The sequence below is a fragment of the Pleuronectes platessa genome, chromosome 15 (assembly GCF_947347685.1).
Source record: "Pleuronectes platessa chromosome 15, fPlePla1.1, whole genome shotgun sequence".
In the NCBI taxonomy this organism is placed as follows: Eukaryota; Metazoa; Chordata; class Actinopteri; order Pleuronectiformes; family Pleuronectidae; genus Pleuronectes; species Pleuronectes platessa.
The window spans coordinates 14,586,379-14,602,780 of NC_070640.1; the positions used below are offsets into that span (position 1 = coordinate 14,586,379).

The following is a 16,402-nucleotide window of genomic DNA, read 5'->3' on the forward strand; positions in this document are numbered from 1 at the left end:
CTCAAATTTAATACATAGGAATAGGTGATCAAAACTAATTAACATGTTCATATAAGGTATCTTATTACGAACCATTTTCACAATTAAATTCACAATAGAATCAAAGGGAAATGTTGTGCTTTGTGTCACTGGATAAAAGTCAGTCGAGGTGTTTGGACACATGAGGGCCAACGTAGCACTGACTCTGATGGCATACTACACACTTAACCTTTAAAAGCCTGTCTGCAATATAATGTTGAATGTGTATGTAAGTGTGACAATATCATATTATTCTCAGGAAAAAAATGAATAGGAGAGAACAGTTTTCCATGTTTTCTGCAGATATGCTAATTTGCAATATATTTGCGATATGCTAATGCAAACCATCAGACTAGCCTGTAGGGATCAATGAACAGTAACTTGAAGAAAAAAGTTAATTTGTCAAGCCATTTTTGGTACCTTTATTTATACTAGGAATCATTTTTAAAATCCTTAATTTAAAATGTAAAACAAATTAAAATAGTTCCAGACTGAGGTTCACTAGAGTGAACCCAATTTAGTCTGGCCGGCTGATGACTGGTGTGGTCACTTCTCCAGGTGATGCTGTGGCGAGTAGCAGCCAGGATTCCCTGCACTTTGTCCCTCCTCCTTGTACAGGATAAACTAAATCTGTGCATTCATTGTACTACACAGCTATGACAATAAATACACATTCAGGCATATGCACATACAAATACTACAATGAAAAATGAGTTTGATCCAAACTTTACAGCTCCGATCTTATATGCTACACAATGTAAAAAAAAAGTTAAAAAATACTTTGCAATCATACATGATAGTATAAATAAAGCAATTCATCCACTCTGCCCTGCAGGACACCGTCTGTTTCGCCACCAGAGCCAGGCTCGGGGCCAATGTCTTAACGATAAATTCCTCTCCCTCTTGACAACGTAGTTTGCTCAATGCTGTGCTTTCATCGCCGCTCTCCACGCTGTCACGCCTGGTATCCCTCCTCCCACGTCATCGCATTGAAGTCCATGTCTGTAAGCGTGACAGTGAACGGAGCCTCCACCCTCTCGGGCTCCACACTCTCCTGGGCTGCCCTGGTGCTGTTCAGGTTGTTAACTCTCCAGGAATTCAGAGGTCGAATCGATTTCTGGAAACGCTGTTGGAACAAGAAGGAGGAGACTCAAGTCAGAAAACGTCCTACACAGGCCATTTCATCTACAAATATATTTAAACAGATGGAGCGGTGGTGTTTGGTTGGTTCGTGTGACCAGAGTAGCAGAGGTGTAACCAGACCTCCCACCAACAACAGTGACATAGTGGTGATACTCACTTCTCTCAGTGTTCCAGTTTCCTTGCAGATGGCCACAATGGCCCAGATGAGGATCTGCAGGCAGCAGGTCGCACCGATGCACACGCCCAGCGCTTTACCCCACAGAGGGTACACGTAGGACCCGTAGTGGAGGGACGTTCTGTACATCTCAATGAAGATGTACGTCAGGATGAGCTACAGCCACAAGGGGAAAGGCACAGAGTGAACAGAGGGATGTTTTCCTCACAACTAAGAAGAGGAAGAATGACAGAGGAGGAGCAGAGAAATGCTGCAGGGGGAACTTGGATTGAATGTCAGTTTCTTCTTTTGAAATGTTCACCACTGTTGTTGTGAAGATTCCAGCACAGCTGGCTACATTTCATAAGAGAGATGTCCTTTTAGTTTATTTGATATTTTGTAATCATTTTTAATTGAGTGATTACGCTTTTTTTTCCCCAGCTATTTAATGGGATATTTTCTAATTTTCAGGGGCTCATCCCAGATCAAGTTACAACCTGAGAGTACAAAAATACAAAACAATAAAGGAGCTATTTCAATATCAGTCAACCTTGATTCTGTTACAGGCCACATAAAGAGAGGAACAGCAGAAATGTGAGAGGGAGTGATGTCACATGCAAAATGATACCAACCAACAATATTATATAAACTGTAGATGATACTCGTTCTAGCTCAATAGGTCACTTAGGCTGGTAGTGAAGGTCACGACTTCTTATTAGTAATAACTAGGTTACATATATATATATATATATATAAATAAAAATTATATTTTCTTTCTCTCTTCACATAATATATTACCAACCGCCACAAAGAAATCTCAAGTTATGTTATTTTTAGTTTGAAGTGCTCTGCAGAGGTCATATTGATTTCCAATAGTCTAATCATGTGACCTGAGGCAATTTGAAAATCTAAAAGTAAATCAGGAACACAATGGACCAAGTGAACATCAACATTTCTAAGAACCAAAAGGGATCTGCTATTAACTAGTGACCCCAAAGGGATTTCATCCACAACAAAAGTTCCTCATTATTGTGTCAGCTGTTCTCCTTGTAGGAAGGAAGAAAAGAATCCTCATTGATTCGGTGTCAGGTGTTGTCCATGAGAACAAACAAGGCAGGTTATTTTTACTTCAGAGTGAGGAGTAGCTAAAGCAGTATAATGTCCATGCATTGCGATCAGGGCTGGGCCATATGGTTTCAAATTATGTCAAGATAAAATCCTCATGTTAAAACATCACATCATCATTTCTAAGCTTAAAGGTTCAGCTCCTGAGTGAAGGTTGTGGTTTTAAAATATTATTTCTTCTCCAACACTTGATAAAACCCTTGATAAAAATCAATTTATCAGTATATATATATATATATATTGTATTTATTATATTGCTGTTGATGAAAACTCTATTGGGATAGTTACTGATTTGGATTGAACCCCTCGGATTTTAGAGATCCGATGACACAATGAGCCAGCCACCCTCATGGAAGTTTAATTCTGATATTCTGAAAAGCAATTGTGTCCCATTGTACCTGCACCTGGCCAAATACCCACAATATTGTGTTTACTCACCAGTAGAAGAACCGGAGTGAAGAAAACCCAGCATGCTTTGAAGTAAAGCAGCACTTTTCTGCACCAGGGAGGGCAGGGGTTGATCATATCAAGAATATCTTGACAAAACTGGTTGACTCCTGAAAAGAAAAGTTCATAAGGAGATGTGTATTATGAACGCTAGAAAAACCAACATACCACTGGGGCAATCATATAATAGAAAACTGTGATCAGATTATTATTATTAAGTAAGAAACAAGACTGTGAAATTGTGTGATGTGAAGTGGTTAAAATAACTGCTTGATATCTATGCAGTTTTAAAAGGAAACATATTCTTCTTATAGCCTGGTTTGGGATTATAATTTGGATAATTACATGAATTAGTTTAAATGCTCTAATGTTTAGAATGTTCACTCTTCTTTTGCACCACCTCTTTTCAGATACTATTGGTTCTTTACGCCCTGTCACTCTGGATAAAGGGGGGAGTGCATTATGAAAAAAACACAAACAACGTACTCGAGAAAAGGGGAAATACTATGTCTCCTTTAAAATTTTTTGAACGGCCCCGGTTCTGGAAGTAAATTTCCACTTTTTCGTTTCAGAAAATCTCTATAGAAAGAGTTTTCTCATCTCAAGCAGGCTAACCAGCTACTCGATGAATGTGACCATAAAATATTTAATTCAGGGCAAAATAAATATTGGAAAATGGAAATAAGGGTAGAGGTACAAGACTGTGTACATAATCATCTTAACAGTAAATGAACTACTCATCCCATAAACCATTTCAAATGAATACTTTAAAAAACTTGAATTTGCCCCTTTGGACTCTTTTCTTCATCTCTAAAAAACCTTGCAACTGAGTCAAAGAGGGAAACCATGGTTGCTCTGTGGTAAACGTAATGTAACGCTGAATGATCTGATCGTAGCCAACATGATTTGCACGGTTGTGATGAACATTTCCATGGTAACAGTAAGCTCCACAAATCAGGGAGGTCACTATATCACCTGAGGATTGTGGGTAGTGTAGAATATCTCTGACACCGTGGATAAAACACGTTTGTCTTAAGTTATACTTGTATCATACGCACCTGTGGCTTCTACAGGAGCACATAACGTTGTTTCACAGTCTCGGAGAGTCTACTTTGGATGGTTACAATATTATGGCTGATCATCAAAATCTCTATTGAGAATAAACAGGACTTTTACTTTCGAAACAACACTGTTGATCTCTAGAGAAACTGGATTTGCTTAACAACACAGAAGCTCAGGTTTCTCTTCTTTTAGAACTTGCGTGTCTTGGATGAGACTTATACAGAGGAACAGTGTGTTGTTAGTTTGATGTGAAGGTTAGGGGGAGTGAGATGGACTACCATAGAAGAAGGAGATGCCAATGCACATGAAGAGGGTGATGATGATGAGGCCGAAGCTAGTGCTGAAGGAGTCAATGAGGGTGAACCAGTAAATCCCTCCCTATGAAGACACAGACAACACAGGGGCATGTGAGCGAGATCAAGGAGCAGATGCATTTGCAGACAAATTCCTTGGTTACTGCAGTTCACTGAAAACAAACTCACGTTGGTCACTAACAAGAGACCCATAAGGTAGAAGCAGAAACACAGCACGCCCAAGAACAGCGACTTGTGCAGCGCGTTCCCTCTGAGCTGTGGAAATTCATCTATCACGGCGGTTGTGATGCCCTCCATGTTGCCAAACTGTGAGGCGGCAGAGCAGAAGTCATCACACATGAGGACTTCAAAAGTGTTTTTGCCAGCATGCACCAGCCGGTTGATTGAGTGTGCGTACTTACCAGTGTATCAATACCAAGCATAAAGAGCATGATGAAGAACAGGATGGACCAGAACACCGAGCCTGGCAGGAGAGCAAGGGCCTCTGGGTAAGCAACAAAGGCCAAACCAGGACCTGGAGGCAAAAAAGTTCAAGAACACAGGCAAGACAATGAAATATTACTGACTGACTGCAAAGAAAAAAAGTAAAACTAGATTAAATCCATAAAGAGAGAAGCACAGACATATATAATTCTTAAAAACTGCAGAGAGGAGCATTAAAGTGGGATTTTTTAAGTTTTAAGTGGTTGAAGTAACTACCCGTATCAGCCACCTCTCCAACAGGTACCCCCTTCCTCCAAGCCATGTGGCCCAGGATTGAGAATATAGCAAATCCCGCTAAGAAGCTGGTGGTGCAGTTTCCTGTCGTGATAATCAAGGTATCCCTGAAATAGAGAGAACCACGATTAAGAGCCTGAAACTGTCTGGATGGCAGCAGCAGAGGAAAAGTTGGAGCAAAGCGCTAACTCACCTGATGACGTTGTTGTCGAACTTATTGTAAGAGGCCATAGAAAGCAGCCCTCCGACTCCAATACCTAAGGAGTAGAAGACCTGTGAGGCCGCGTCATTCCACACCTGCAGAGTTTCAAAGAAAAGTTAAAAACAATGAAAATATCTATTGTTATTTTTTTATATAGTAACAGAGCATTGACATTAACAGAGTCTATCGTCCAAAGTACCTGTGCATTAGATAGTCTGCCCCAGTCCGGGGTGAGGTAGAAGGCAACACCCTGAAGGGAGCCCTCCAGTGTCGCACCTCTGATGATCAGAACAAGGAGCACAAAGTACGGGAAGGTGGCTGTTACATAAACCACCTGAAACCCAGACAACACAGACATGTATTAGTATAGGAAGTTGAAGCAGCAAAGGGCAGGACTGTGTGTGTGTGTGTGCGTGTGTGTTCGTGTGTGTGGGTATGTTCGTGTGTGTGTGTGTTCGTGTGTGTGTGCGCGTGTGTTTCATGGGAACTAATAATAGCAACATTATGTATATTCACCTTGCCAGAGCTGCGGATGCCCTTGAGCATACACAGGAAGATGATGATCCAGGCAGCCAGGAGGCACAGGGCCAGTTGCCACCGAACAGGGCCCGGGTCATGAAGGCCTTCGCTGTGTACTACACCCAGCACACGCTCACTGCAACACAGGTCACACACAAATATGTATCACTGCACACCCACTACACACTTAATACAGATTAACTGATGCAAAACAAACAAGAGTTGTTAGAGTTGGCCATATTTATGAGTCTGAATAAAAGATAATTATTCATTCAATTATGGTATTGTTCTTTTTATTGTCTTCTTTTATTTAAATTTTTTTTTAGTCCATTACTATAAATGTAAACTATAAAAGTACTTGACGGATAACATTATACGTGGAAGAAGGATGTGGTGTGGGTCAGGGAAGAACTCGTCAAAGTTTTGTTTGGATCTGGACTTTCCACTTTCTTTAACATTGTGAGACAAGGCATTAGTCAATATTTTCCTTGTTTTCCAAGATTTTGATGAAAAAATAAATCCCACAGGTGATATCTACAAGTGTGTACAGTTTGGTGCAGTTCCAAATAAAATCAAGATCTAGCGAATATAAATGTGGTTTCAGAAGGAGATGGTGGAGATATGGCTCCTACTAAATTAAATTCTGGTATTTTCTAGGAAATCTTAAACTATAGCGGGTTATGTATTAACATGTCCAGCATATTCCCTTTGGACCATCACAGAGCAGAGAACGAGAAAGAAGCTCTGGAGTGTTCGGTCACAGGTCGACCTTTCCCTGCACAGTAAGGAGCAGCAGGAGCACAAGGCCCCTGTTGTCTAAATGCTCCACTGAAAGTTTTTTGTTTTGTTTTTGACTCTTTCATGAGCAACGTTGATGAAATTTCTAAATAAAAGGAATTCAGGTATTTTTAAGAAATAACATCTCAATCAGTTCAGTCTTCTCTAAAACACCATCCTAGCATTTCGAAACTAGTTCTCTGGTTATAGTGTAAACAAACTTCTGGCTCAATCATTATATCTGGCCTCATCCTGAGACCTCTGGTTTGTTTGCTGTATATCAGTAAAGCTTCACTTTCTCTCAGAGCAGACAGTAAGCTGTTATCACTGCACTATGGCTGAACATATCATTATCAGCAAGCTCACAACACCACACAACCTTTCATGCAGTGGTTTTTTAAAGTTCTTTGTCACCTTAGCTGAAAAGAGACGGTTTAACGGCTCTAGTCATTGTAAACTATGGTGGCGCATGCTGAAAAAAAGTCAAATATTTGAACAAGGTTTGTGTTTGTACTGCCAGAGCAATTTGCAAGTCTGACAAAAAGAAATGTATGTGTCCTGAAATATTAGATTTTCTCTTAGTATAAAATACATTAATGGTCTGAAGTAGTACAGTATACATGAGAAACAGTATGAAAATATGTATTAAATAAAGAGAGGTGAGTGAGTGAGAGAGAAAAGACACTTACTTCCAGAAGATTTCGGTGGGGCTGAGGGTTTTACCGGTGGAGCTGTTGCCCGTGTTGTTGTTACCACAGAGACCTGCATTGGCCAAAGCCTCACAGGACCAGGGCAGTGGGCTCTGGAAAGAGCTGCCCAGGTAGTAAAATGTCCACGCTATGATGACGTTATAGTAGAGACACACCAGCGTGGACACACAGAGCATCCCAATGCCAATACCTGTGAGAAATGACAAACAGAAGCTTTTTAGATCTCATGAAAACAGAATATGAACTATTGTGTCAGGCAATGATTACAAAATATCACTTGAGTGAAATAGATGTACCTTTTATCTCATAGTACTATTTTCTAATACAATCCTTTGGTGGGAATTTTACTTACATGATGATATTTAATATGTGCAAATAATATATATATATATAATAAACACCTCAGTTTTCCAGATTATTCGATGCTGGGATGTTAACAAGAATTTATTGTAAATTAGTTTTTTGTAACAACAACCTGCAGCTGATATTTCAGTTTGAATCAAAACTACTCTGATGATAAAATCTGCTTTTCTGGCTTTAGTTTTTGAGGCTCTGAGACTTTCTCCAGGTTTCTTTATTAGTTTATATTTAGCAACTGAGTTGTATTGTTCTGAGGAATGTTTAGGAATGGCAAATGACGTCAATATAATGTGACGGGATGACACGAGTCAGCATGTTACGTACGCTGGTTGTATGATCTGACCGGTGAAACAAATATTATGTTGTCAACACGAGTTCCTGCTCACCCCATTCAAAATGGAACAGATTTGTGGAAGAAATAGTGGTGAAGACACCTATGATCCTACATTGTGTCATGACATCAACAAAATAACTCTTTTGTCCTTATTGATGGACTTATTTTGATGGAGTCACATATTGTGTGTTACAGTCAACATGCTGACAGTTACAACAGTTTTCAAGGTAGGGGGGGCAGAACTACAGTGTATAAATAGCACACTAAAAGCACGACGGAGCAGATCATTACCTTTGAGCAGAGGGCAGCATTTCCACACAGTGATGGGGCCGGCGGCTCCGTACTGGCCTAAACTCAGCTCCATGAGGAAGAGTGGAACGCCAGTAACAAAGAGCATAATGAAGTAGGGGATGAGAAACGCACCTGTGAAGATTAGGAATAGGTTAGCGTGAGGAAGGGGGGTGCTGAGGGAGGCATCTACCGTGACGATTGGGTTTGTGCAGCCAACAGACAGCCTGTAGACGCAGGCTAACCTAAACAGCCTCTGTCTATGTGGCCGCCTCACAGACACATGTTATTCTGCTTTACAGTAAGTCAAGCTCCGACAAGTTTGATTTCAGTTGAGGATGCAGAGTAAAGGGAAAAACACACTGTCCCTACTTATAGGATTAGGAAATGCTTTGTGTTCCAGCTCCCCGTACCAAAGGCTGCCATGGAGAGCCCCGGACTGACTAAACTAAGCCAGCGTGATTACAAGGTAGTGCACACCCAAGGGCAGGGCGAAGAGTGCCTCCTGCCCAAATGAGTGTAACAAATGATCACAGACGTGCACCCTGGCATTCAGACGAAAGCAGACATGCTTGCAGACCACTCACCTCCTCCATTGCGGTAACAAAGGTATGGGAACCGCCACACGTTGCCCAGTCCCACGCAGTATCCAAGACAGGAGAGCAGGAACTCGTACTTCCCTCCCCACTGCTCCCTCGGGATGATCGGGGTCGAAGGGAGTGCAGGACTTGGAGGTCGGAATTCGAACTCTGGAGCAGGTGTAGCTGCGGCGCTGTGGCCATTTTGAGTGATGCTATGCCCTTTCAGATGGGCTGACTTCTAGGGGGAAAAAGTAAGATTATTAAGAGAGGGAAATGGGTGAGGAGATATATAATGATAAGAGTACAAATCTGGAATCGATCCATTATAGGAGAGAGAGAGAGAGAGAGAGAGAGAGAGAGATTAATCCATAATATTAATTGTTAAACAACAGTGGGTTAATCAATGACATTTAACAAGTAACAGAGGTACCTTTTTACTATTTTTTAACAATCAAATTAGTTTGTGTAAGGTTTACCCTGTGTGTGTGTGTTTGTCTGACTATGACGTGTAAAAAAACATAAACTGGACTATTTCTTCCTGCTTCCTTTCAGTCGGTGATCCCTCTCTAAACAAGAGAGGAACTACCTTCTCTCACGTCAGATTGCAGGGAGGAAGTCCGATTAGAAAGACTTCTGCTTTATATGCAATTCATTGTTTTGTCTTTACTTTAGTAATCCACCCGTCACACACAGGAACCAGAGTTTGAATAAAACGATGTTTAAGTCACGTTATCCAAGATATGACGTCTCTGAGATTCATTGAATCACTGCAGAAGGAAAATGTATCCAAACCGATCAAAACATGTAAACATGTAAAGGCTCAGGGACACTGATACAGGAAGGAGGAAGTTGAAACAAGACACAATGCAAATGTGTTGAAAGAGAACTATAATAACAGCGGATGGGGATCAACCAATGGCAGCGACTACAGTAAACCAAGAGGGCTGAGCAAGTATCGGTGATAGACCAATAGACTCATTATCTCCAGCATTGCTACTTTTATTTTCTGTCCTTAGTCTGTTGTCTTGGATACCTTTAAAGGTCCTATATAAATCCAGGTCATTATTATCATCATCATAACTAGCATGCCTAGGATAATTAATATATTACACAAAAAGTTACATCCCTACTGACTTGAGAACTTATATATGTATATATGTACACACGCTTCCTTTTTGACCCCGTAAGGAGGACAGATCTGTTATGTGTTATAGGTTCCTGGACCACACACATACGCATATGTACATACATGTATACATACATACACAAACAAACAAACAAACAAACACAAAGGATTTACTTTTAAAAGCATAAATACTAAAACCGTGAGATGTGTCCATATGATATTGATTGTTTGAATAAGCAGTTATGAGGAATGAAGCATAAACTCTAAACTAAAGAGACATTTGTTGGGGGTTAATATCTGATTATTTTTATTATCTGCAAATTGCTCTGCCGATGTTGGATCACATCTGGAACCCTGTGGTCCAGCTGTTGTGTAAACACCCTGAGAAAACTCTGCTCTAACACATCTGGGGACTGACTGGAGTCACACCGGCTCCTCAGGCTTCACCTCTGCCGGCTACAGCGAGTCTCTCCGCCCCTGCTGCTGCTGGAGCACTGGCTCCGAGCCTGGAGCTATGTGGACGGACAGGTTAGACGGCTTCACCTGGAGAGTTTGTACTTTTCCTCCCGTGACCACGGCACCTCGGGGAGGTGAAACTGTATCCCCCCGCAAAGAGGGTCCCACGTTGCTTAGAGAGCCGTAACTCGCCTCAAACCCCCCACACATAGAGACAGACAGGCGGGCCATGTTAGGCTCGGATCCAGCGGTAAAGACCCAGACCTCCGATCCTTACCTGCGCCGAGCTCGCACTGACTACATCGGGACTCCCGGGTGCTGGTTTGCCGCTGTCCTGCATTTCCCTCCCGGCTTTCACCCTCTGTGCTTATCGCTCGGTGTTCCACATGCTTAAAGGCTGGGGGGAGTCCTGCTGATATAACACCGGGTGGCTCTGGTTTCGGAAGCCGGTGGAGAGGTGCAGTCGTTCGGCTTTAAACGAGTGAAACACGACCGGGAGGCATCAGCGGTGACGAGGAGGAAACAGGCCGGTGGGTGGAGAGGTGCAGAGCGGGGAGGGAGGAGGAGGGCAGGCGGGGCGCAGGTGCAGCACACACACCGGGGTGAGGAGGAAGAGGAGAAGGAGGAAGAAAAAGAGGGCTCCTCCTTCTACCTGCTGGGTTTGGGAGGAGCAAGTGGGATGTTCAACATGATAATGACTGAAGTCACAGAAACTGATCCAGATCATTCATTTTATTGTGAAAAGTCTACGTGCAATCAAATGTGTCTATGCTGCATATATGGGTCCTGGTCCTCACATACAACAACACAGTGTAATGTACTTAATAATGAATAACAGTATAAGTATATATTAAATAGTATTAAGGGAGCATGAAAGTCCTTGAAAATGGGTCTAGGAGTTTTAAATTAAAATGAAATATCTAGTAACTGTACAGACCATGACTTGAACGTATTTTGTAAACTATATCTTCTATTAAAAATAAAACTTTGTCATTTTAGGAAATAAGGTTATTTCTTGTGTGTGCAAAAAGCTGCTAGCACCCTTTAAGAAAACACTCTCAGTGTGTGTGGAGCTGGAGCCACGCAAATAAGCTTAGATTAGCATAAAGACTGGAAGAACAGTGTCTGATAACCTACACCAAATGTTTTAACTGGTGAATGAAATGTCATTAGAAATAGGTCTACTATCTTCAAATTGGAGAAGTCATATGTAAGTGTTTGCTTGTTACTTTGTCAATTTCATCTGAACTAAAATTATTTCTTTGTTTCATCTTAAAAATGTATATTTGAAAAAAATTGGGTAAATATATTTATTTCGTGTGCAAATCAAATTCTAAAGCACTCTCAGATGGTCGGTGCACATTGTATGAAGCTATGGAACCAGGGCAGAGTTAGCCTAGCTTAGCATAAAGACTGGAAGCAAGAGATAATGTCCAAAGAACACAACTCCCTCTCCCAGCACCTGATTAATACCTTCTGTCACGTTTCTCTGACCCGTACATGCACAGAACTGTGAAAACAGCTTGTGGCTTTAATCAGAGTCGTGCATTGGATTTAATTCCTGACAAACAACGTGTTGGCGCAGGGCCTCGGCTGCACTGTTGACATGCTCTTTCCACACCTGACCACACCCAGATGTGATCACGGGTAAGGTCAACAAGCTTTTGACCTTTGAACCCCACAGGTCATTGCTGCTATGTTTACCTGCGATACAAGATCGAGTGGAGCACCCGAGGTCTTGTAGATTCAATAGAAATAAATAACTATCCTTACATATGCACAAGATCAGACTTGATGTGAACACATACAGGAAGTTTATAATGAATATGCAACAGCAGTGTCACAGGAAGAGCTCTACTTACTTAGCCTGTTGTCTTTTTGTTAGATTTCATGAACCTACTGCTCTGGTTCCAAAAAGTTCAGCAACACATACAAATATTACAGGTTATAAATTACGGTAAATGCTCAACACTATTCAACACTGATTGTCAGTTTGTGTGAGGACATTTGTGTGTGTCAATTGCATTACTGCGTGTGGGTGGTGTGCGAGAGAGAGAGAGAGAGAGAGAGAGAGAGAGAGAGAGAGACCGTATCTATGATCTGACCACACTTCTCGTTGCAACTTCCTTGGGTGAGATGTGTGAGGCAAATACATCTGAAAACAAATAACCACAAATATTCAGCAACAGCTTTTGACATGACAACTAAAGAAAGCAGCAGCAGCAGCGCGGTGAACAGTACAACATCCGTGCTACAGGAACAGAAACACATATAATCTATGCACACTTTAGAGAGAGAGAATCCTCCTCCATGTCCACAAGTACAGTGGCTATTTTTCTTTCTTAGTAACAGCTCACAAACTCTTTAATCCACATAAGCTCATGATGCTTCTCTAAATCCATCCAATCTGTTGAGTGTCTATACTTAACAGCCCTACTCAACAAATCCTGGTCAATATATAGTACAGTGAAGCAGCACACACAACATGGTTGTGCAGCCCTACAAAGCCACGACTGCAGCTCTGAAGAATCCTATTGTCTTGAATTTACGTTTTTGTCAGATTCTGGTTGGACCACATCTTCATTTTGGAGAGCCGGGCTGGAAGAACACAAAACTGGACAAGGTGTTTGAAGAAGTGACGAGCTGTGAGCATCTCCAAGATCAGCCGAAGAGCGACTGGAGTCTTCGTTTTTCACCAGTGCTAATAACCATCTCTTCTCCAGTGAGATGAAAAGCAAATCTAAGCGGCCGGAGGACAGCTCACATTCATACTGCAGCACCTGGATGGACACAGAACCTGCAACGTTGAAGAGTTGTGACGGTCACTCGTTTGCCATGGATGCAAGGGTCAGACTGGATCATTTGAAGTCAGGGTGTAATCCACCCCCACCTGGCTGCGTCACGGACGGAACATTGAACAACTACAACAGTCAGAAAAACGCTTCGGACGATGAGCCGAAAGAAGAGGAGTCTGCTTTGGACTCGGTGGAGCTCCTTGATGTAGAGGATGGAGAGCAGGATGAAGAGAGGTGGTAGGTGACATCACATCTCTGATGATACTCTTGTGAGACCTGCGGCAGGATAGTTCTGGATATAGTGAGGGAAAATGTTTTATGTAAGAAAGTAATGAACCCATCTGTTGGCCAAGTAACTTTACATTCTTATATCATACAATACCTGTTAATACTGTACTATTCCATATATATTTCTTACCGCTCATAGTTCTTATAGCATACAATACCTGTTAATACTGTACTATTCCATATATATTTCTTACTGTACATATCTATTTATTCACATTCCACTTTAAATATGCACAATACTCTGCACTTTACTGCCTTTTTTTTTGCACTTCTGGTTAGATGCTAAACTGCATTTCATTGTATAAGTACTTGTACTGTGCAATGACAATAAAGTTTAATCTAATCTAATCTAATCTAATTTAAAACTAGAATCGCACTCATTAACGAAAACATGCCTCCACCAAGGCCCAATAGTCTATTAAAATTCAATGGATCAGAAGCCAAGGTTGGAAACTACTGGGTTATTCTCTAACAATAGGTTTTTGTGGTTGCTGATCAGTATAACCAAATTCTCTATACAACTATTGTTTGTAAACTCTTCTGAACATGTCTGTTCTTCATCGAACTGGAGCGGGGCCTGTTCTCAGTCAATAAAAAGGGCGAACGTGCTCTTCTATTCCTCTCAGGTTATACGAGTCTCCAAAGAAGCAGGCGACCGAGGAGCAGTCTGAGTCGGCTCTCACATGGTGTCGACAGGTCCTGGATAACCCCGGTCCTGAGGTGGAGGCGGCGTGTCGTCAGCTGATGAACAGGCTGGATGGACGTAAGGGAGGAGCATCCTGGAACCACCTCTCCACGCTGCTGATTTCTTTGATTACAAAACATTGTGGTCTGAGTAGCCCCCACTCTCTGTGTTGTCAGGACCGAGCAGTCATCTCTACAGACGTCCTGCAGTTTGTCATCGCACTGGGGGGAAATCTTCAGGTAACACAACCCAGAACATCTCCCATAGTAATAATACTCCAGGTATTGAAACAACAAATAACCTGAGATATAGCTTTAAGTTATTTTAACACCTATCAGTGAAATAAAATCAAGATGGCCAAAATCAATTTCTACCCGTCTTTAGTATTGTATAATTCAGTCACATATGTTGCATGTAATAATCTGCATAGATAACAAGGAGCTGAGAATCACCAACAACTCCATAAACACAAGCTACAGATTGGAGGACATCACAGACGTCCGCATAATGGCTCAGATACAGGAGGCCAGTGAGTACACACGTTTTTTTGATTTGATTTACTGTACACTGAAATCTCAATGACGTGTGATTATGTTGAATAGAGGTAACTTCAGTCTGCTTCTTTCAGGTTTACGACAAGACTATGTTTCTGCGCCTCGGAGAAGCCCTGAGTCTCCTTTTTATTTTAACACTGCTGTAGAAAACACTGAGGACTTCACTCCAGGGAATAAAAGCGAGGCGTCATCTCCCTCTCGCTGGTCGCCTCGTCTGTTGTCCCAGAGCTCTCCCTCGAGCCAGCCACCAACATCAGCTGCCAGGCAGAGTCCCAAACTGGCCAGACTTCAGCAGCAGGTCACCCAGTTCAAGCTGCTTAACCTGACGCAGAATCAAGGTGCACAGAGAAAACCCCCGACTATATTATCAGAGGCCTCAATAGGATGTGAGGTGGAATGATAGATTGATTGTAAATAAAGAGGGATGTTTAATGGCTTTAATGAGATTTGAGTGACGTTTCTACGAATATGATTTGTTCCCTTTTACAACGAGGAGACTCAGTAGAGTGCATTCATCACCATACTTTAATGTGCTCCAAATTGCAAACACTCATAAACATCAGTCCTCTAAACATGTCCGATTTTTTTATCGATAGATCCATTTATTAGTCTCAGAGCCTATGATCACGCTATGATCCAGATCTGCACCAAAATGTCAAGTTTCTTTCCTGACCTACACCACATCCTTCCACCAAGTTTTGTGGTAATCTGTTTAGTAGTTTTTGTGTAATTCTGCTAATACACATAAAAACATAACCTCTTTGGTTAAATAAATACCTAATTACTTCTATTTAGGCGCATGAAATAGTTTAGACTCACAAACTACGGGTTTATGTGACATAAAAGGCACCAAAATGCTCCATATTGTAAAACCATGACGAAATGTCGATAGAAACATAAAATATTTGAGAAACTATAGATTCTGTCAAAATTAGCATCACATAAATATACCTTGTGAGACTGAATGAGTGTGTGTGAACTGGATATGACCCTGATGTGTTTTGCAGCAGTATCAGCACGTAGGACCGGGTCGCCTGTCCGGACCAGCCTCCGCTCCCTCCAGGCTGTTAGGAACAGTCGGAGTTTGGAAACCGACGAATACGTCCCTGCTCAACAAACTGCCCCCACTGCTTCAGGTTTGGATCTGATTCCTCACATTTAGAGAAGCAACAAGACTGGAGTTTTCATTGGACTGCTCTGATAATGCTACATCTATTGAACAACCCTCTTTGCATCCCTTCCGATGAAACATTGCATTCCCAGGTGCCTCATCTGCCAGAATGGGGTCCAGCAGCCAGTCTCCATCACTTTCTGCAGCATCCGTGAACCCCAGCTCAGCGAGAGAACACTTGGTCCGGATAGCGGCCATGAAGAGGCCGCAGAGGACTCAGTCTCTCAGCCCCGGCAGGATCGCTCAGTCTGCTAAAGTATACCTGTCTCGTCACGGGCGCGTCTTTGCGTCTCCCGAGAGGTCGACCCCTCCGGTTTGGGCCAGATACGCACCACATGCTCAACAGTGAAAGACATCAAGATGTTCCTGGGACATTTTACTGATAGGTAATTTACTTCTAGAGTTAAGCCTACAGAAAAATATATAAATCCTTGCTCTTAGATAATGTTTGTACTGCAGCCGTGTTTCCAGCTTCCATTACATACGCTGGATTTCTTTCAAGAGGGTGTATCTGGATTGATTACAGTAATTTATCAAGTTAAAAACCTAAATGTGTATTGTAAATAAATAGGTGTT

The 16,402-nt window shown here is 41.9% G+C and overlaps 1 protein-coding gene across 2 annotated transcripts; it reads right to left on the reverse strand.

The window, feature by feature from the left end:
* Positions 1–412: 412 nt before the first annotated feature.
* slc6a7 (solute carrier family 6 member 7) lies at positions 413–10,957 on the reverse strand. Of its 2 annotated transcripts, none has more exons than XM_053440987.1 (14): positions 10,611–10,957; positions 8,758–8,989; positions 8,174–8,305; positions 7,168–7,378; positions 5,699–5,837; positions 5,382–5,516; positions 5,174–5,277; positions 4,963–5,087; positions 4,665–4,777; positions 4,432–4,569; positions 4,228–4,327; positions 2,879–2,997; positions 1,319–1,492; positions 413–1,144 (listed from the first exon to the last, which is right to left on the reverse strand). In XM_053440987.1, exons 1-14 carry the CDS (start codon positions 10,671–10,673, stop codon positions 974–976), a joined length of 1,956 nt encoding a protein of 651 aa, XP_053296962.1. In that variant the 5' UTR covers positions 10,674–10,957; the 3' UTR covers positions 413–973. The 2 variants fall into 2 exon arrangements, with proteins under 2 accessions (XP_053296962.1, XP_053296963.1); XM_053440988.1 differs by having other exon boundaries at positions 8,758–8,986; positions 10,611–10,938.
* Between the last annotated feature and the right edge of the window lie 5,445 nt (positions 10,958–16,402).

Coding starts and splice junctions, on each gene's coding strand:
- slc6a7 (XM_053440987.1), bottom strand. CDS start 10,673: ATGCAGGACAGCGGCAAACCAGCACCCGGGAGTCCCGATGTAGTCAGT. Junction 7,379..8,173: donor ATGCTGCCCTCTGCTCAAAG/GTAATGATCTGC, acceptor CATTTCTCACAG/GTATTGGCATTGGGATGCTC. Junction 4,570..4,664: donor TGCTTGGTATTGATACACTG/GTAAGTACGCAC, acceptor GCCGCCTCACAG/TTTGGCAACATGGAGGGCAT.